The sequence below is a fragment of the Scardinius erythrophthalmus genome, assembly GCF_964197995.2.
Source record: "Scardinius erythrophthalmus genome assembly, chromosome: 3".
Lineage (NCBI taxonomy): Eukaryota > Metazoa > Chordata > Actinopteri > Cypriniformes > Leuciscidae > Scardinius > Scardinius erythrophthalmus.
Genome location: NC_138223.1, coordinates 30,532,233 through 30,553,764, shown reverse-complemented (window position 1 = coordinate 30,553,764; position 21,532 = coordinate 30,532,233). Strand labels below are relative to the sequence as shown.

At 41.6% G+C, this 21,532-nt stretch overlaps 1 protein-coding gene across 2 annotated transcripts in view; it reads right to left on the bottom strand.

Moving 5' to 3' along the window:
- Positions 1-21,532, bottom strand: part of fam193a (family with sequence similarity 193 member A) — a 36,000-nt gene that overhangs the window by 6,000 nt on the left and 8,468 nt on the right. For both annotated transcript variants that reach the window (XM_081361573.1, XM_081361574.1), the window contains 14 exons: positions 18,611-18,842; positions 18,370-18,494; positions 18,138-18,285; positions 17,960-18,034; positions 17,788-17,865; positions 15,938-16,056; positions 15,490-15,732; positions 14,444-14,576; positions 14,172-14,315; positions 11,515-11,778; positions 10,975-11,188; positions 9,145-9,369; positions 8,767-9,049; positions 6,963-7,149 (listed from right to left, as the gene is read on the bottom strand). In XM_081361573.1, the coding sequence (XP_081217699.1) occupies positions 6,963-7,149; positions 8,767-9,049; positions 9,145-9,369; positions 10,975-11,188; positions 11,515-11,778; positions 14,172-14,315; positions 14,444-14,576; positions 15,490-15,732; positions 15,938-16,056; positions 17,788-17,865; positions 17,960-18,034; positions 18,138-18,285; positions 18,370-18,494; positions 18,611-18,842 (2,470 nt within the window). The remainder of the gene's footprint in view (positions 1-6,962; positions 7,150-8,766; positions 9,050-9,144; positions 9,370-10,974; positions 11,189-11,514; positions 11,779-14,171; positions 14,316-14,443; positions 14,577-15,489; positions 15,733-15,937; positions 16,057-17,787; positions 17,866-17,959; positions 18,035-18,137; positions 18,286-18,369; positions 18,495-18,610; positions 18,843-21,532) is intronic.

The following is a 21,532-nucleotide window of genomic DNA, read 5'->3' as shown; positions in this document are numbered from 1 at the left end:
AGTCTCCTGTGTCTCCGCTGGTTCCTGTCAGCTTATCGGCTCCTCCCTGGTTTACTCCACTCTGCTCTGCGGATCCAGCCTGTCGACATATTGGCTCCGCCTTGGCTCCTTCCTCCCTCGGCTCCACCAGAGACCACCATCCTTACGGTTCTACCGGACTCCCTTATCCCTCCGGCACTGCCTTGGTCAGATGTTGCTTTTTTATTCATTTATATATTTTTATGAAACCTTTATTTAACCAGGAAACAAAACTCTTTGAGATTTAAAATCTACTTTACAAGAGGGCCAAAACAGGCAGCAGAGTTATTTAAACATAAAAACATAAATATACATATACAAAGAATGTACACAAACCACTCAAAACAAATACAATCAAGTAAATCCCAAATCAAATGCTTTAAAATACCCTTAAATTAATTTAGTGATATCAACTCTTTTAAAAATAATTTATCTTGTAACTGGTTGTTCCAACCGAGAGTACAATAGTAGTAGTAGTAGTAGTATTAGTAGTAGTAGTAGTATTTGAGTTTATTGCCATATCAGCATCACCGACTATTACATGGCAGATACATAAACATTTAACAAACATAACATCATAAGTACAATATAATGAAAAAAAAATGGAAAGTACAATTCAATAAAATATTCTTTAAATGTACTTAAATGTTTAAAAAAAATCTGGATCCATAAATAAGTCCTTCAAAGTTTGTCCTGATATAAAGTGCTGTCTCATAACATTAAAGATTGGGCAGTCCAAAAGAATATGTTTTACAGACATTTTGGTGCTTCTTCACCCTTCAATAAATGCCCATGAATAAGTCTAGTATGGCCATTTGGGCACCTTGTAAATACAACTTGGTCGTGTCTTGATTTAAAAGGGTAGACATTTTCCCAACCACAGAATTAATTTACAATTATCTGTTATTTATCTACCCATTCTGCTTGCCTTTTCTCTAATGTATATTGGTTAATTAAGGAATTTATCCCGAGAACAGTAAACAATAGGTAAGGGCTTTTGAATTAGTAATACACCTTAATTCTCCATGATAAACAGAATCCAACACCTGTAAACAATGCTTAGGCGCCTGAATATAAATATCAAAATAATATATCACTGACAAAAAAGTAGCAGCTACCAATCTCTTCCTTGCTTCAAAAGAAAGATAGGACTTAACTCAAAAGAAAAATCCCATTTCAACTTTAGTTTTTTCAAGGTGGTGAACATAAGGCCCAAAAGAGAGGGAATCATCAATTAAAAATCCCAGATATTTATATTGAGAAACTATTTCAATCATCAAACCTTGAAGAGTAGTAATTGAGCGCGAGTTTGAGAGTGCAGACTTTTTTTTCATGAGGCGGTTTCCCAGACAGAGATTAAGCCTAGTCCTAAAATGGCCTTTAAAACCAGATTAACAGAAATCTGCTTTCTCTGTCATGGTCTTTTAAATAGTCCTAGGCTTGGTCTAGACCAGAGTTTAATAAACTGATTTCCTGGAGGAATACTAAAGCTAATCCAGGACTAAATTGACACTTAAATTAAACCTACCAGAAGGCAGGTTTAACTTCAGATTAACGCTGTGTTATAACCTATATATACACATACATGCATATCTCCATGCTGGAGACTCTGGTTCGAATCCTGCTCGGAGTGGTTAGAGTAAGAAACTTTGAGTTCGCTCACAACATTTTGCAAACGAAAAGTTTCTTGAGGGAATGCAAAACATTTTGCAAGCAAATGCAGTTTCTCAGGGGAACGCAAAACATTTACTAGAAAACGCAAAAACATTGAAAAATATTTTTTTCTCCCATCTCATATTTTTTCCCTTAAGCATGTCCCTTTAGTTTAGGGGCTTCGTAGATTCCACAGCTGATGTGTGCAGTTTTTCTTTGCTATTTGCTTTAAAGGAGAACTCCTTTCCAGCGCTCATACCTCTGTTTACATCCTGTTTTCGGTGGAAGGCCATAGTAATCGATTGTCGAGTTCACGCGCATAGGTTTAGTGCCTATGATCACGCGCGTGAACTCGACAATCGATTACTATGGCCTTCCACCGAAAACAGGATGTAAACAGAGGTATGAGCGCTGGCTGAATTAACTTCATTTTTATTAATATCTTTCACATCTACTGCCCCTCTCTTGGGTCTGGCCTTGATGTGGCGAGGGGGCTTGCGCGTTCCAGTGACCCTGGAGAGCGATACCGTCGGGAGCTCGCTCCTGGTAGGGTCACCCTAGGCGGGCCGGTCTCCAGGGTAGGTTCCAGACAAACAAAGACCCCAGCATGTCGGTACGCTGTGAGGTGGCAGCCCCACCAACCGACTATCCTGCGGAGGGCTAACAACCCACCCAGGAGAAACTCTTTGTTACGAAACCGATCAGAGAAAGAAGCCGGACTTCCCAACACGGTAACGGACCCCAGCCTGCCCCCGACCAACGAGTACGGATCAACCTTCGCCGCAGGATCCGAGTCGCCACATGGAATGTCCAGACACTCCTTCGCCCCGGAGCTGCCACCCTGCTGTCCCGAGAGCTCTGCCGCTATAACATCTCCTTGGCAGGGCTCTGTGAAGTCCGATGGCACGGCAATGGCGAAATAACAGCAGGCGACCATTGCTACTTCTGGAGTGGTCCCGAAAGACGGACAGGCCTTTATGGTGTGGCACTTGCCATCCCAAAGGCCCTCCGCAAGTCCCTCATCAGCTGGACACCCCTGAGCGACAGATTACTGTCGGCCCGCTTTCTCCACCAACACGGCAAGATGACAGTAATCGTTGCTTATGCCCCCACCGATGTCGCTGATGAGGATGCGAAGGATGTCTTCTTTGACCAACTCCATCAGGCTGTTGGCCAAGCCTCACCACACGACATCACCATCATCCTCACTGATGCCAACGCCACTCTGTCCAGCAGTGATCGGTCCACAGGCTCACCTGTCGGCACAACCTTTGCTGACAGGTCCACAAACGACAACGGTAACCGCCTTCTCCTTCTCTGCCACCACAACAACCTCTGCGTTGCTGATACCTGGTTTCCCCGGAAGCTTATCCATCACTGGACATGGTACAGCCCAGATGGCAGAACCAGGAAAGCGCTGGACCATATCCTCATTTCACGACGCTGGAAGCCGTTTGTCACTAACTGCCGTGTGTACCGAGGAGCAGAGCTTGGCAACACAGACCATCGCCTGCTGGTGGCCCAGCTTAAGTTAAAGCTGCGAGCCAACCAGCACACCAAGACTAAGCCTCGCCTGGACTCCTCCTTACTCAGTGATCCAAACATCGGCACATATTTCAGTTGCGCCATCCGCCGCACCTTTGATAACCTGGCTACCGACAAGGTGAAGGACTGGAAGACCTTCAAGGAAAGTGTCATCCAGTCAGCTCACAATGTCTTTGGATGCTTTCGACCTTCCCCGAATAAGCCTTGGATATCGGAGAGGACACTCAACATCATTGACCAGCGGAGGGAGGCCCGGCTCCGAGGTGACCTGACGGAGTATCAGCGACTGAACCGCCAGCGCAATGTGGCTATAGCTGAGGATAGGGAGAAGTTCTGGCAAGCAGAAGCTAAACACCTAGAGTCCGCGGCCAATAACAACAACATGAGCCGTGTCTTCAGTCTGCTGCGCCAAGCCCGTAATGGCCCACGCATCAAGACAGCCCTGGTGAAAGATTCTGATGGCAACCTTATAGCAACTGAAGCAAACTGCCTCGAACGCTGGAAAGAGCACTTCAGCCTCCTTCTGCAGCACGGTACCTCCCCGGCTGATCCCGCCATCTCATCGGCCGCTAACGCTGCAGCCCCTAGTGTTGTCTGCAGTACAGACCCTGTCACACCTGAGGAAGTCAGAGCCGCTCTGGAAAAACTTAACAACAGGAAAGCCCCCGGCATCTGTGCAATAACCGCTGAGATGCTAAAATCAGGCGGTGAAAGCATCGTCGAGTGGCTTACCCACATATTCAATGAGGTGTGGGAGACAGAGAGGATTCCCAGCGACTGGACCAGAGGAGTCATCTTGCCCTTCTGGAAACGTAAGGGTGACAGGCTAGTCTGCGGCAACCACAGAGGCATTACCCTTCTCTCCATCCCCGGCAAGCTCTTTACCAGGATCTTGCTCACCCGTGCTCTCCCAGCCATCAGAAGCAGCCGCCGTCCCCAGCAGGCTGGCTTCATGCCTAATCGCTCCACAACAGACCAAATCTCCGCCGTTCGCTTGCTGATAGAGAAGACCTATGAATTCCGTAAAGATCGCCATCTTTATATCGGGTTCATAGATCTTAAGGCTGCCTTTGACACCGTCTGCCATACTTCACTGTGGAGTATCCTACATGCCCTTGGAGCACCACCCAAGATCGTTGCCCTGTTCAAGTTGCTTTATAGCAACGCTCAGAGCTGTGTCCGTATCAACGGCAGAGACTCAGACTGGTTTCCCATCTCCAGTGGCGTTCGCCAGGGCTGCGTGGCTGCTCCTGACCTCTTCAACTGCATCATTGACCATCTGATGTCCAGGGTTTGTGAGCGGGTCCCCGGAGTGAACTTCGGCAGTTACCACCTGACTGACTTGGAGTACGCTGACGACACCATCCTGCTCAGCACGTCCTACAGCCAGCTGAGAGACGCTCTGGGCATATACAGTGAAGAGGCTGAGAAGCTTGGCCTCCAGGTGAGCTGGACGAAAACCAAGTTCATGTATGTCGGTGATGGACCGCATCCACCTTCCCTGCGGCTTGGCAATAACATTGTAGAGCCTGTCAAGAACTTTGTGTATTTGGGATCCATAGTGACAGACAACGGGGACCTAAAACCAGAAATTACCCGCAGAAGAGCCCTGGCTGCATCAGCCCTGCAGTCTCTCTGGAAACCACTCTGGCGGCACCAGACCATCTCACGCAAGACGAAGATCCGGATTTACAACTCAGCAGTACTCTCCATCCTGCTTTATGGCTCGGAGACTTGGCCCTTAAATAAGACACTGGCTGCAAGATTAGATGGCTTTGATAGCAGGGCTCTCAGAACCATCGAGAACATCAGGTGGCCCCAGCGGGTTTCCAATCAAGTGCTTAGAGCCCGCACATGCCAGCCCAGAGCATCCTGCCTGGCTGCGCAACGTCGCACCCGCTGGTTTGGCCATGTCCTCCGCCATCCTCCTGACCATCCGACAAGAGCCATTCTCCAGTTTGATCCGAAGGCTGCAGGCTGGAGACGACCACGAGGTAGACCCCGCACCCGATGGCTTGACGTCCTTGCGGGCGACCTCCAACAACATGGAGTTGCTATGGAGGATGCAGAGCAGCTGGCACAAGACCGTCAGCATTGGAAACAACTGGTTCATCTGGTCGGCTCAACGCACAGGGATGGGACGCCCCCCTACCCATCGCAGGAGCCAAAATAATAAAATAATAATAATACATCTACTGCAGTCAGATTCACCCGTGTTCACTCGGAAGGAATCACTCACATTTTCTGTGCACTTGTAATGACACATCAAGGATGTTAAGAGGCTAAAAAGCAGGCTTACTACTTGCCCCATTGAAGTCAATAGGGTGCAAATTTTAAAAATAGAATAACTCGGTGTAGGCAACACCGATTTTTGTCGTTGTTCTCTGTATTGACAGCACTCCAAATGTACAAAAAAATGAGCTCAATGTTAAAATTGACCGGAGTTCTCCTTTAAGAGTTTTCTCTTGTTCAGTAAAGCTTTTTTGATTGCAGACTTTTTTCTACTGTCATTGTTTTCCTTGGATTTACTTCTCAGTTCCATGCAATTTTAAGCTTTTCTTGGTTCATTCCATGTTTTATAGGCAACCTCTGTCATGCTAATTCAGATTAGCACAGTTGGTTTTAAATTAATCTTGTTTTAGTTCAGGATTTCATAGCCCAGGTGTTAGTAATCTGTACTTAATCTGTTTCAGAAAGCCATTTTTTAAGCCACGATTAACTACTCTAGATTAAGGCCTACTCCTGGCTTAATTTAAACCCTGTCCGGGAACCGCCCAAAAGAGTTTCGATTTTAAGTTTAAATAAGTTAAGCTCTGACTGAGCCACGGACTTCCGAGCTGTCCGCTGTGCTCCGTCTCTCCACCCCTTCAGCACTGTCTGGCTCTGCCTTCCCTCCGGCTCCACCTCGGCCCTCGGGCTCACCAGCTCCACCTCAGTTCTCTGGCACCACCTCGGACACTTGTCACCATGACTCCGCCTCTGCCTCCAGGACCATCGGTGTCGCCCGGTCCCATCTGCTCTCTGTTTGCTTCTAGGGCCTGCCTCATCTCCATCACTCATCCCCCTGGTGTCAACAGCCAAGCCTTGACCATGGCTCCTCCCTCCATCGACTCCACAAAGGGTCCTGGCTGCACTTTGGGTCCCCACCTAGCTACTCCTTCCCCTGGCTCATCTCACCATCATTCCCACCCTGGTTTCTCCCACTGTCACCAGCACTTGTTCCTGCTCTTCATCTGTTCCACGTCCTTCTCCAGAGCCCCCTCCCTGCCACCTCAGTTGTCGGCATGAGGATGTGCCTTTCCAAGGCGTACTGTCACATGTATGTTCTGTTTTAGTTTAGTTTTCACTCTGTTCCTGTTTTCCTGAGTTCCTAATTAGTTTCTCTGTTTGTTAATTAGTTACCATAGTTAACAGAAGAATGTAGGCATCACAGCATTATAATATGCTATATGAAAAATGGATTTTAATTGTGAGATTTGCTAAAATTATAGGCGTTTTTAAAAAATCAACTTTAAGTGAGTGTTAGATGATGGCAAAGACAATTTGAACGTAAAAACAGGGAAGTGAGCAAAACAATGAAATATCCAAAACTACTGTATATCCAATATCAACAGATACTATAGATAAAAAAGCTTGAATATCAGCTGACAATCAAAATACTATTGTTTATTATAAATAATGCAATTATGTAATATATTATTAATATTGTTATATTTGGTGAAAGCCAAGGGAGAGTGTTTCCATACCCCTCCGTGACCGAAGAATTCACAGTAGCAGCAGTCACAGTACTTTCCTTCCTTCTGATTGGTTGAGGTGGAAGTGGATGAACTGTGCTCCGAGCTGCTGTCATCATCTTGGCTCTCCTCTCCTTCATATGGCTGGTGATCGTAGCCTCCGTTCCCTTCACAGCGATGACCCTCACAGTCTGGATCACTGACAAAAACATTCCAAATGTGAGTCTATGAACTCAATTCCAGCTCATATTCCAGTTTATTTATTAAATATTAAAGTGCCCCTATTATGCTATTTTAAAGTTTCCTAATGTTGTTTTGGAGTCTCCTTCAACAGGTTTACATGCATCAAAGGTCAAAAAACTGTTAATTTTCTCATAATATACATTTGCACCACCACATTTTCAATGATTCTCAAACGACTCGCCAGATGAATCAATCTCTCTAAATCCCTCCTTTCCGCAAGCTACTCTGCTCTGATTGGCCAGACAGCTCAGTCTGTTGTGATTGGTCTATCACGTACAGCTGTCGAAAACAAAAAAGCCCATTGCCATAACAACGTCAGCTCTGCGTGTCCTGAGGCTTCCTACACCGTAAAATAAACACAGTAACGAATAATGACGTTGATTTTACCATATCAATCAGAGCGTGAGTTCTATGATGAAACATTGGAAGAACTAGTTATTCAACCTGAACCTCCATCGCAAGGACAACTCGAGCAGGATGTTTCTCAGTGATACACTAACGTTACTCAGTTTGAGGGACATTATGAGATGTTACAACTGTAATTCCTCACCATCAGCATTAACAAGTGCATGTCCATCAACAAAGCAATTATTTTACTAGTACTTATTAATTTACCATTTACCAGAGTATTTTTCTAATTTATTGCGGTGAACATGTGGAAACTGCATCAATCACAGTGTATACATTAGCCAAGCTCTAGTGTGAATGACTGATGAAACATAAATGTTGGTAAAACAAATTTTGCTCCATGCTTAATCTTTCCTCAAAGAAGTGAGAACGACAGACAATCTGCATTAATAGACACAGTTTTAGGTAACGTTAATAGTGGCCCTCAACTGATTAGCAGAAGTATTTCAGTAAGACAGTAATAATGTGAGTTAACCAGTTAGCAGGAGACCAACACAATATAAAACTCAAAACTAAGTATTTTGAACACATTCTTTCAAGAGCAAGCGGTTTGCGAATCCTGCATTGAACTCCGAGATTTGAGAAGCAGTCTTAAGTAAATTAAAGAGAACACAGCAAAAGTTTAGGATTATACTGCTATGGTATCATGGTAAAGATGAATTTTAACCACTGAATCTTCACATGCTCGTCCTTGGGCTGTGAAAAAAAACTGGCTTTACCTTCACATTGTAGAGCACAGCGTCTTCTCGACATGATGCTATCCAGTGTCCACAGGAATCAACAGCAGGTTTGAGGGGATTCAAGTTTTCCCTGGTGTCTGCACGCGCAATAAGTGGGCGGGCAATATGCTAATGTTTCGTCTTGACGTCACAACGAAACGGCTTCTGACTCGTTTGAAAAATTATTTTTCGGAGTCGGAGTCGACTCTTACTTTTGAAAGACAATAACTTTATATACGGTGCACTTTCAGATTTGAAACTCTGCAGGATGTTTTCATTCACTTAGAGCTACACTACATGAAAGGTCATTTTCAAAAATCCATAATAGGGGCACTTTAAAAGCTTGACATGCCATAGAAATTAGAACAGCCTGTCTATTTTTTGGATGACGGGACAGCAGGACCATCACACAGAAGGCATATAAACACTATAGATTATGAACTGACCTGCACACGCTATTTGGACCACTGATTAAACCTTCAACTGAGGTGGCTTGCTGCTCACTAGATGTCAAGCACAGACTCTGATGGACATCCATGAAGACTGGAGTCTGATTTACAGTCTTTGAAAAGGACTGGGTGCCTATACTTGGTAGGTGTGTGTTGGGGGAAGAAGGGTGTGAGGTTCCGTTGAGAGGGGGGAGAGACGAGAGACTGGTGGGGCTATTCCTAGGAGCAACAGGAGTGGGATGTCTATGGTCCTCTTTACCTAAATTATGGAAAACTTCATCTAAAGAAAAAAAAAAGGAAATTCAGCAAATGAAAGCAAAAATTCAATCTTAAGACTCATGATGGGTCATTTAGAAACGTGAAAGTGATTATTACTCGACTGGACAGTGGTGGCGGCACTGGAGACAGAGGAGGTGGCAGAGGAAGTGGCCATCACCACTTCACTGGCCTCCATGAAGGCATCTTGGTAGTTGAAGAGACACTTTTTCTTGGCGCCATTCTTCCTCTCTTTGCCATCTGGGGAAGGATGGGGGTTGACAGTGGGGTCCAAACTGGAGGAGAGAAGGGGCACGTCGGGAAGAGGAGGACCCAGCATGTCACCTTTGACAGGGAGAAGAGTTTCAGTGGGATCATAGAGATACTGAAGACAATAAAACCCACTTGGCACATCCTTTTTGGTAATGTAGTGACCATTTAAATATATATAAAATACTAATACTAACACTGTAAGGAGCTGAAATGAACAACTAGTTGTTACTACAGTGATGTCACCCTCTTTTGGACACAGACAGCTCGTCTGAGGTGTGGTGCTAGAAATTGCATTTTGACTCATTCACAAATTTTGATCTCTCTCCAAAAGTTCCTCACCACCACTCTTGCGGTCTCGGGGAAACCCATCAATTATGGTCAAGAGAGGGCACACTATTTAAAAGCAAACGCTTAACGAGAATAAAACACACCTCCTATGTGGATGACATTTTGGTAATGATGGCTGGGGCGATTACACGTGTCTGATCACTAATATTACTTAGGTCAAAAACAGCTCCACCAAACAGCTTAAAATGTTTGTAGTTTCTAGTTTGTGGCTTCAAAAAGTCAAAAACGTTCCTAATGTTAACACTATATCCAATTCTTGTAAGTGACTCATGTATCCCATGTATATTTTTTAGGGGTTAAGACTTTAGAAAATGAAAATAATTTAGTGCTACTTTAGTGCGGTTATGGCTGTTCTGGTACAAGTTTTGATCAGATTGAGGGTAGGACTCTGATTTTGTGTCTGTATACAATCCATTCATCATATTTCAAGCTTAATTCTGTTCTTTTAGTCAAGTATATAAATTAAACTTCAGATCCTGGTCCTCTATGTATGTTTGTGCTTTTCCAAATAATCGGATCATATTCCAATATTTTGGAAATCATTTTCCAAATGATTTAAAACACTTATTTTTAGCACATTCTCTGATTGACAGGCAAGCAGGCAGTTATTTGTGGTTGTCTTGGACATATTAGTGCTTAACTACAACTCATCTGGTCAAATGCGTTTTCTACTACACTCCTAAAAATAATAAAGGTTCCAATAAAAGTACCCCTTGCCGTAATGCCATAGAAGAACCAGTTTTGGTTCCTCCAAGAACCTTTCAGAGAACAGTTCTTGATGAATGTTGTTCCACTGTGCATTACAAAAGTTCCATTGATATTAAAGGTTCTTTATGGAACCATAGATGGCAATTCAGAACCTTTATTTTTTAAGTAGACATGAAAAGGAAATTCCGATCATCTTTTTATTGTAACGAATATCTGAGTGAAAAAATTTTTTAGGACAGGGCTTGACTTTGTCCATCGTGAATTGATTCGATTGTTGGATCATTGTCGTTTGCTAAATGTAACAAACTCATGTCAGTTAAAGGTTGCTGGAAGGGATGGATAATTGGCCAGTCCTCACGCAGGTGAGGTTCATTATTCACATTATTAAAAAAAGAGATGTTGACAGTAGGGTAAGGGAAGTTCATTTCATGGTGACTTTTAGAGTGTTCCTCTGAATGTAGTCTGAATGAGCTGATCACCAGACACATAATACCAGATCTAAATGGAGCCTTTCAATGGTTCAAAACATCTGAATTACTTGTACAGATTAATGCATTTTAGTTTTACTATTATCTACATTGAAGTGTGCAGAACATCTTTAAAAAGGCTTGAGAAACTGACCAGGTAATGGCTCCTGGAGCAGCACAGAAGGGTTCCAGTTCTTCATAATGTGCGTGTCCCAGAGGTTCTCTAGTTTGAGCGAGGGGCATGGCAAAGAGCCGTTCCAGTCCCCCGCCGTGCTGAAGCAGCTCTGGTAGACATGCTCCGGTAGGGTGGGGTTGAACACTTGCTGCTTTCCGCCTGTGTGACTGGACGTGGGGGTGGGAGGGAGAGTCTAGAGAAGATGATGTGGAGAGAGTTGGGATCATTACATGAAAAAATTCAATGAATGTCCTTTTAAAATGATTTACCATGAAAATCAGTGATTAGGATACTGAAAATGTTACAGAAAAATGTATAGTGGCATTACGTCATTGCTTGATAAGCAATAGTAAGCGATGTGGAAAGGGACATGCCCAGTAGGAAGTGAAAATTTGCACCTGTGCCTCTTTTTAAGATTTTGATTTTTGATACAAGTCACCCCCCTTGTGGCTGGAAAAATAACACAGGCATTGAGTCCCTACAAGCAGGGAATTTCCTGTGCATGTGCGTGCGTCTAACCTTGTTGTGTGTGAGCGAAGGGGAGTAGAGGGTGGGCAGCAGTGGTCTGGGCAGGTGGGAGAGGTTGTGCAAGGGGAGATGGCCGTGTATGTGGGGGTAGAGGTGGAGGGCAGGGTGGGCTGCTGTCTTCTCTGAGAAGAACTGGTGACCCCCTGTGTGTAGCCTGCTGGTAGGCAGACAGGTGGAGTTCAGGCTGGAAGTGCTACCATCCCCGGTGCCCTGATTACACACGTGACACTCGCATGGATGTTGTACCTGATCCATCTAAAAAAAAAAAAAAAAAGAAGAAGAAAAAAAAAAAAGAAAAAGAAAAAGAAGAAAGGTCATTTTTATCCGAGATCATTTACTGCAATACCTGCAAATGCAAACCACTCAAACCAATGGACTCACTCTGACTCAATCAAAGATCAAATACATTTTTTAACAGTTTTTAATCTTGATGCCAAGGGGGAAATGTTTAAAGTGTAACTCAACCCCTGGTCAGAGCCTAACTCCACCCACTGGCAATATTTGAAAAATGCTGGAAAAGTGGGCAGAGCCCAGCGGAGACGGAGAGGACGAACCGAGGGCGGGGCTAAACGGGGGGGCGTGCACCTGAGACCTGCAGTAGCGGATTGATTGACAGCTGTCAGACTCGCAAAGATGGAGGGTGACTGGAGTGATGCCAGTAGCTTTGCAACAGAGCGGTCATTTTAAGTAGAGGACTTTTCACCCCCACCTTCACCCGAAGTGGAGGAGGGTGAATTGTCTGGACACAGGGCCAGAGCCTTATGAATTCGAGCCGCTGGCTCAAACTGCAGTCTTAACTCCCGATGCCGACTATGTGAGCGAAGGGCGTGGTGAGCTCGTGCCAGGTGCGTGGGTAGTGAGCCATTGGCAGAGCCTGCATACGTCACGCAGGGAAACAACTTCAAAAAGGAAAATTCAACTGCAGTAGTTCAACTCGAAGAGGGCAGCACTCAGATGTTTTTACACCATATATTGTAGAATTAAAACACTTTATACCCAAATGTCAAAATATTTACTCGAATCAATAAACAGCACTAATAAGGCCCCAGTCTTAAGCCTGGTTTATACTCGACGCATCCGCACGAGCGCGAAGGTGCGCGCGGCAAAAATGACGTCATTGCGGTGTGGGCGGTCGTGCGCGTTGGGTTCGCAAGACCCAATTTCGCCTGGCGGTGTGCGCGACATTTTTTGTAACAACGCGCGCGGCGCCGCATCCGAAGATGAACGACTTCGAGCCGAATCTGGCCGAGCTCGAACTTCTCACCACACCAGCACCCAGTTTGCACGTCTAAATGAGTTGCTTACATATAAAAAATGAGCATACAATAGCATAAAAAGTATTTTTAATGAACATAAAGGTCCATGTTTAATAAAAATGTTCACGAAACTTAATGAAATGTTTAGTGAAATAAAAAAAATATGTAAGAGATCGTTAATATAAGTTAGTTATGTTTTATACACATTCTCATATCCATATATTTTGTTTTATTGTCACTAGTATCTCAGGGTTTACTGGGTTTTACACGATTCTTTTTGTAGTGTGGTATTGGTGGTGGTGTACTAAAATAAACATTGTCACGTGTGTATAGCTTTCTTCTTCTCACTGCTGATTCCTGATGGTTTAGAGGACAATTACTCGAGTCGCCCCCAGTCGTTTTACAGAATAGTACAACGGCGAGCGCGTCAAGTATAAACGCCTCGTCCGTTTGCGGAGGTGCGCGCGCAGTCTGCGGAGACTCGCGCTGCGGAGCCAGGCGAAAGTATAACCAAGGCTTTACAGATCATTAACTAAAAAAAAAGTTGTTTTAGGGTTGTTACCCTTTAATATATAGACCCTTAAAGGGTTAGTTCACCCAAAAATTAAAATTCTGTCAGTAATTACTCACCCTCATGTTGTTCCAACCGCGTAAGACCTTCGTTCATCTTCGGAACACAAATTAAGATATTTTTGATGAAATCTGAGCCATGTTTCACTCCTCCATAGGCTTCCAGTGTGACCGAAACTTGCTGGCCCAGAAAAGTTATTAAAGAGATCGTTAATATAGTCCAAGTGACTCCAGTGGCTCAATCTTAAGTATATCAAGCGACGAGAATACTTTTTGTGCGCAAAAACAAACAAAAATAACGACTTTATTCCACTATTCATTTCCTTCTCTGGACCTCTAGTTGGTTCGCGTAGTGTTTTTGCGCAGCCCGTCTGTGTTACACGTCACCACGTAGGCTCACTATTGGCCGACGCCGGTCATGTGTGTGTTGCGTGATGATGTGCAACACAGACGCGCAGCGCAAAAACACTAAGAGGCCCAGAGAGAAGGAAATGAAAAGTGGAATAAAGTCGTTATTTTTGTTTGTTTTTGCGCACAAAAAGTATTCTCGTCGCATGATAAACTTAATGTAGTGCCACTGTAGTTACTTGGACTATTTTAACGATGTTTTAATAACTATTCTGGGCCGGTGAGTTTCGGTCACACTGGAAGCCTATGGAGGAGTCAAAATTCTGTCAGATTTCATCAAAAATATCTTAATTTGTGTTCCGAAGATGAACGAAAGACTTACATGGTTGGAACAACATGAGGGTGAGTAATTACTGACAGAATTTTCATTTTTGGGTGAACTAACCCTTTAACGCATCTTTTCCTAAGCTCTACCTGTGTATGAGGGTATGATGGAGGTGGACAGTCATTTTTCCCTCCAGAGAACGGCGTCTCCTGGCCTGGAGGTTCCCCACCACATTCCCTCTCCCCCTCATCACCTTCAGAGGAACTGCTGCTGCTGCTGCTCCCCCGTGAAGACTGAGAAAACGAGAGAGGAGCGCTTATTACCACTGTTCAAACTCAAATGTCAAATGTTTCCAGTTGACAAATGTTTATTGTACACTGTAGGCAGCAACAACACAGTCAGATGATCAGCTGCCACCTACTTTATCTTTAAGGGTCATTCTCTCTTCCCCTCCACTGAGTTGGTTGTGGATGCCATTAATGCTGGCCACCACCGAAGGGTCTTCATACCCGCTCAGAGGGTAGATAGCAGACAACGGAGGCACTTCATCATCGCTGAGGCAGAAAAGGAAAAAGAAAGAAAGCAAAAGGAGTCTAATGACTCAGCTGTTCGACTAGTGTGATGTAATAAGAAACTGATGACACTGATGAAAATGAAAAACAGAAACTGAGTGAGCTTAGCAGGAAAGTACATAATTAAGTCACTGTAATCATAAATACAGTAATGACTCTTATAATTGGAACTTGCCTGATCTGACCCATATCTGATTTTTGCAATACTGTCCACAGGAGACATATTACTAGTACTACAAATTACAACAAAAAAAAAATATTCCCAAGCTTATATTTCAGCATTATCCACGTAAAAACCCTTGACCGCTCATAAAACTATTACGAAATGTAGCCATAAAGCAAGCAGACAAGGAACAACAAACTTTATGCCACACCTGTCAATGACAGGTGAATTGAGATGATTATTTCACTGTCCATGAAACTGCATTTTACATTTATATACACTATCATTCAAATGTTTTTTAATCAAATTTGGGGTTTCGTAATTATCAAGATTAAAATCAGTGTGTCCTGCTTTGCCACTGCAAAAATAAATAATATTTTATTCAATATTCTGAATGTGAGGGCAACGTCTGAAGTGAATGCAGTGAGACAAATAAAATTCTCACATTTTTCCTGTTGTGTGAACAATGTTGTCTGATTCACAAAAAATTAGTCTTATGAGCTGATTCCTTTAATGAATCATTTAAATCAACTGACTGATTGTTCATATAGCAATGCGTACTTAAAGACACACAATTGCAGTTCCTTTTTTGTAATAAACAGCCTTTTCATAAAAGAAAAAGGGTAAGATAGATACTTATGGGATCGACGTCCCAATGTTCAAAGTTTTAAGTGTCCAAGTAATCATCTACATTTCAAATAAAAGAGAGTGAATAAAACGGTTTTAACTCACAATGTGGTGGTGCCATCCTGCGGCAGGATGAGGCGTGGGTGCTGCTGGATGGTGATGGGGGAGCCTGGGGCCGAGCCGGACCCTGAGCTGCCCGATGACATGCTGGGGGGGTGGACCTCTGACAGGTAGTCCCGGGGAGGCTCCGCTTGCAGGGGCAGCTTCAGATGCAGGTCCTCTGCCATGGGAGCATCCATGATGCCACAGGTGAGGATGTGAGAAAGGCTGCAGTCATCACAGGTGCATCTGGAGGTAAATATATCACCTTTATTATGAGGCACTGAGGCTAACGATACACAAAAAACAGTGAGGTCAAAGACACTCAAAGGACCAAAAGGTTATTTTTTTCCTTTGGCATTTTTTTAAATATGGCCCCCAAAAAGGATCACATTCAAGAAAGAACAGCAAATAAGACCTACAAATAATTTTATTGAATATAAGTGGAAAGTACCTCCGTCTGTAGTTGCAGTTGGGACAGTCTGGGATACTCAGTCTGGAGGACAGCATGTGTTTCACTGTGTCTGTGAACTTGCTATCACCACCAAGAGACTTTTTACTGTTCAGTAGGAACTGCAATCACAATATTACAACAATAATTGTGGGTTTTTAAGACATATAACATATATAATAGAAGATGTGTGCTGATAACTGAGAAATGGCTATGAACACAGTTGCTTTTACAAAGAAAACCCTCAAGATACAGATATACACACAATACCGTTCAAAAGGTTGAAGCCGTTTTTATTTTATTACATTTTAAAAAGTATTTTATTATTGTTGTGGCAAAGCTGATTTTCAGCATCATTACTTCCGTGGTTCAGTGCCACATGATCCTTCAGAAATCATTCTAATATGCTGCTCAAGAAACATTTATTATCTATATTTATTTATTATGTTGAAAACAGTTCTTGCTTAATTTTTTTTAGTATTTTTTTTTTTACAGTGATACATTTTTTTCAGGATTCTTTAATGAATATTAAGTTCCAAAGATCACTTATTTGAAATCAAAAACATTTGTAACATGAATTTCTGTACTGTCACTTTTGACCAATGTAATGCGTCCTTGCAGAAACTGTTGTACTGACCCTAAACTTTTTAACGATAGTGTTTTAGATATTTTTACCACAAGACATGTGTAATGGAGTATACAAGGCTAGATGAAGAGAGACGTTTCTGCTCATTTAATATGTAAAAATTATATAATTGTGTAATCATCATCCATCTACAGTGGCCCATTAGTGCACAACACAACGAAATTTAAACAGCAAAGTTAAAATCGAAACACAACGGAAACAAGCCACAACATAACGGAAATGTCCAATATATGTGATGACTTATGACGAGTCTGCATTAAAATACTTATCCATCTGCTAATTATTGACACTTGAATCTCCTCTTTAATAATGCAGCACATGGTTTTAATGCTGGGTCAAATGATCAAACAAAATCCCCCCAAAATTCCCATTCTAATGTTTGTTTATGGACTCTTGAACTTTGCACATATTATTTGTTCTGACTCAGTCATTTCACAGCAGCATTTCTCGGCCACATAAAGGAAGCTTTAAAAGGTAAAGTTTGGGCTTTGTACTAGAGGTAATGGTCTAACAAAATCCAAATAAACTTTTAATTTACCAGGCTTCTTAAATGGCACTTAAAATGTACATTGCTATATTAATGACTTAGCTAATTTCAAAAGCAATAAATGCAGTTGAAGGGTTTATTAAAAAAAATATTAGTACTACAGTAAAAAAAACTGTATTTCATTAGACCATTCCCTCTAGTATAAAGCTCTTAGCTTCAACAGAACCTCTATAGTGACCGATAAAGGAGCGGGAGCATTTATGTTGTTTTGTGTTAACTTATATTTGTTTGTTTTTTTTACTTTTCATTGTGTTGTGCACTACTGGGCCACCGTATCCTTCAGAACTGAGCTGGAAATAAGTCTGTCAGGAATGCTAAAAAAGCTTAGCGAACAGGCCATTACCAATAAAAGTACTTAGTTACGCAATTTAAATGATAGGTTGAGGGAATAATCATTTCATAATAATTGTTATAACTAGCATTCAGACACTCAGTACTTATCTTTGCCTTTGAATGTTTGTATGCCTTGAATCTAAATCTTGTGTGCTGTTTTATGAATGGGGAATTTTCATGTTATTCAGGAACACATTCAATCAATAATTCCATTAGTTTTCAAGAATGCACTGTACATGCAGACTGTAATTTAAGTTCATTTACCTCAACAACCTTTTTTAATCTCAATAAGAACAAAGGGTCAATCAGACCAGGAGGAAATCTTACCTGCTCTTCAAAAAATCTTTTCTGCTTGAAGATCTCGGCGTCTTCTTTGAGCATCCGCTGCTTAGTTCTTAAAGACATCTTTAAAAATAAATGTAGAAACTCGTTTAGCTCCACTCAAAAGTCATGTATGAAAATTATTAACGAATAATGAGTGACTTGTGCTGCAACTTACATTTCTATTAATTAAAGACTTATGTGGTTCTGTCCTTTGATTTGTGAGATTCTGACCTTCAACTTTAAAAAGCAACTGCAAACAGGAAAAACTGGCATTAGATGCAAGATCAGCCTTGAGAGCCACAAACGATTACTTAGTTCAGTAAGACTACTTTCACATTACGAATGAAATATACCTGCTCATCAACATAGTCATCAATCCTCTTCTCACACTCCAGCCATTCAAGAGCCACTGCACTCATTTCCTGGTCCAGATGGTGGTATCTCTCCAGGAGTGTACGGTACATATCCTCACTGTATGAATCATGGGATGCCGTGCCCTGCCTATTAAACAAAATCACACCAATGACATCCTATACAGACAGAGAAATGCTATAAGAATGATAAAGTTTTAACTGAAGACCATACCTGAGCTGGGCCACTAAGGCAGGTAGACTGTTGTGCAAGATGGGTTCAGAGAACACCAAGTTCTCAAAAAGGTGCTTATTGTGGAGCTCCCATGTCACTTGGAACTTCTGCAAATGTTCGTTCTCCTGAAAAGGAAGAACAGGGCTAGTAGTAGGTCATGCTGATGCTTGAGCTTAAACGGATTATCATTATCCACACTCATGTACATGTATGCATGTACAATACGGTTGCATCAACACACCAGGGTGAGCAGGAAGCTGCTGATGGTGCGGGCCGCCTGGCAAAGCGCATTGTACTCCTCTAGCAGCAGTGAGATGAACTGGTGGGCCTGCGGAGGCCCTTGAGCCGCTGCACCGGGTGCCTTTGAGCCTGTGGACAGGTGTTTGAGCAGACGCACCTTCATCTCTAAGACGTACTCTCTTGCCTGCTGTTCCAGACGCTGGTACAACTGGTAGGGATCCTTCTCACAAAGCCTAAATAAAGAGAAAGCAAGGTGAGACTTTGGGGAAAGAAATGAGAGATTCCAAGTACCGTCCAGTAGAATAATTAATGTGTTATTATTAGGGATGCCAATAGATTCAACTTTTTAATTGCAATTACGCGCACCCTTTTGTGAGATTAATCGCGATTAAAATCGCACACTTATCTTGAAATTTAGGCATACAACATTTGTCTTGTTAAACACGTTAATTTTGTCATCATTTGCTATACCCAGCTAAGTAAATCATCAGATTGAAGGATGATTCTGACAAAACTGTATTTTCTACAAGCTTTTTTCATGGTCTTTCCGAAAAAGGACACTTGGAGACTCCAAAAGGAAACCAAATTACAAAATGATATAAGTCCATTTTATTAATAAAAACCAGAGCACCCATTCATAAAAATAAAAACATTACAGAAAAAAACCTTTTCAGAATTTACAGTGTATATAGTATGTGTACAGCCAGCGCAACAGCAAAGAGCTTGTTTATATTTCAGATAAGTCAAGCTGCGATCTTGAACAGGAATTTGCGCATCAATATAACGGACTCATGCGTGCTTGCTGTACGACTCCTGTACGTCACCGCATTCATTTTTACCTTAATTGCAATACTCATCCATCAAAACTTCACTAGTGAGACGCTGGTTTGCTTTACCAAGCCGAGAAATGTAGTTTGCTTTGCGTATCATCTGGCCATACAGCGGTGGGATGTTTTGAAGTTCCGTTCAGCCTGTATTTCACACAGACTCAGATTGTTGCGTGGGGGCTCGCGCTCTTCAGAAACAATCACAGAATATGACAGAGCTCGTGTTTTAAAGCAAAACACTCTTACATTTATAATTACATTAGGTATATATGCCGATATACGGTAATACGATATATCACGATAATGAACATGCACTGTTTTGTTATCGTGGGCACTTTAAAATACCATGCATAATTATTTATTACAAATTATTCCGATTTTTAGGATTCATTTTAAGAATACTTTTCCATCAACCAGTTAAAATATACAACACTGTGTGTGTGCAGCGTCAAAGAGACATGTGCGCTTGTAAACAAGCCCAACACGCACGATGAACATGGCGGAACGAGTGAATGAAATGCACTTTCAATGACAGCAGATGAAGCTGATGGAACATCAGAAATGCAGCCGTAACCCCCGTAAACAAAGCAGCTGTTATACTTTCTATTTCTGAACAGTATTTAAGTGTTTTAAACAGCCATTCAGATTTTTGTATTCGTAATGGTGTTCAAAGCACCAAATAATTAATAGGCTACTTATTTTCCAACACTTTTACATTTTAATCTGGACTACAACATGCCCTAGATTTTGATTTAAAATGTTCTGATTCTTTATACAATGAGACTCTATTAATTAACATTAGTTAATTCATTAGTTAAACCGAAAATGAAAAATACTTAATTTCAACATTTAATTATTAAAAAAACCCTGAGCTAACATGAACTAACAATGACCAGTTGTATTTTTTTAACTAATGCTATTAAATAATAATAACTTCTGTAACATATGTCGCTATTGCTCCTTGTTTACTATTATTTACTTATAGTAAAGTGTATTTTTGTTATAAGAAAAAAGTTATTAAACCTGTTATAGTATGACACTTTTTTGCAACTTATTTCAGTATTGTGATAATATTGTATAACGTCATAAGAGCTTGAGCAATTATTGCAACATGAAAATTGTATACCGTCACATGCCTAACAGGAATGAATAATTCACTGAAAATGCAACGTGAGTCTCTATTCTCCCTGAACTCTCTGAAGTAATCCGCCTGGTTTTCTTTACATTAGTGCCGTTTAAATTAATTTGCTTACTGGATTACTGGAATTACAACTTTCCTGGAGTGTAGAGGCTTAAAATGATCTGATCGCAAACAGTGTTACAGGGTCTTGCACCATTGTAGATGCTCTCGAATTCTAAGATCATCTAACTGCGTGACAAATTACGTTAATGACGCAATTTTGCGTGCTTCAGTAATTTATTTGCGTTCACATAAGGAATTTGAATCGATCGCAAGCATTAACAGCCCTAGTTATTATTTATCACATAGGATTGGCATATTCACAACACCACAGTGCACATTGTCATTTTCACATTGTCAAAAAAAAAGCTAAGAGCCTGCAATACACCAATTTTACAATACATAAAACACACAACCTGTACATAAAACACATCCCAGTGATGGATAAAGACTATTTGTAGCAAACCTGATTGTTTATAAAATATTTGTGCAATACATTACTTACACACCCATTTAAAAATGTTTTTAAAAGAGGTGTTTTATACTTACCAAAGCTGCTTTTATTTGATCAAAAAACATTAATATTGGGAAATATTCTTAGAATTTAAAATAAATGTTTTCAATTTAATATAATATTTCCAGTCTTTGGTGTCACATGATCCATCAGAAATCTTTCTAATATGCTGATTTGGTGTTCAAGAAACATTTCTTATTAGTAATGTTGGAAACAGTTGTGCTGCTTAATGTTTTGGGGGAAAAACGTAATAAACTTTTTCAGGATTATTTGATGAACAGAAACTTAAAAAGAACAGCATTTATCTGAAATGGAACTCTTATGGAACCCTTTACTGTCAATTTTGAAAATTGAATGAGTGCCAGCTGAATAAAAGTATTAATTTATTTCAAAATGTAAAAA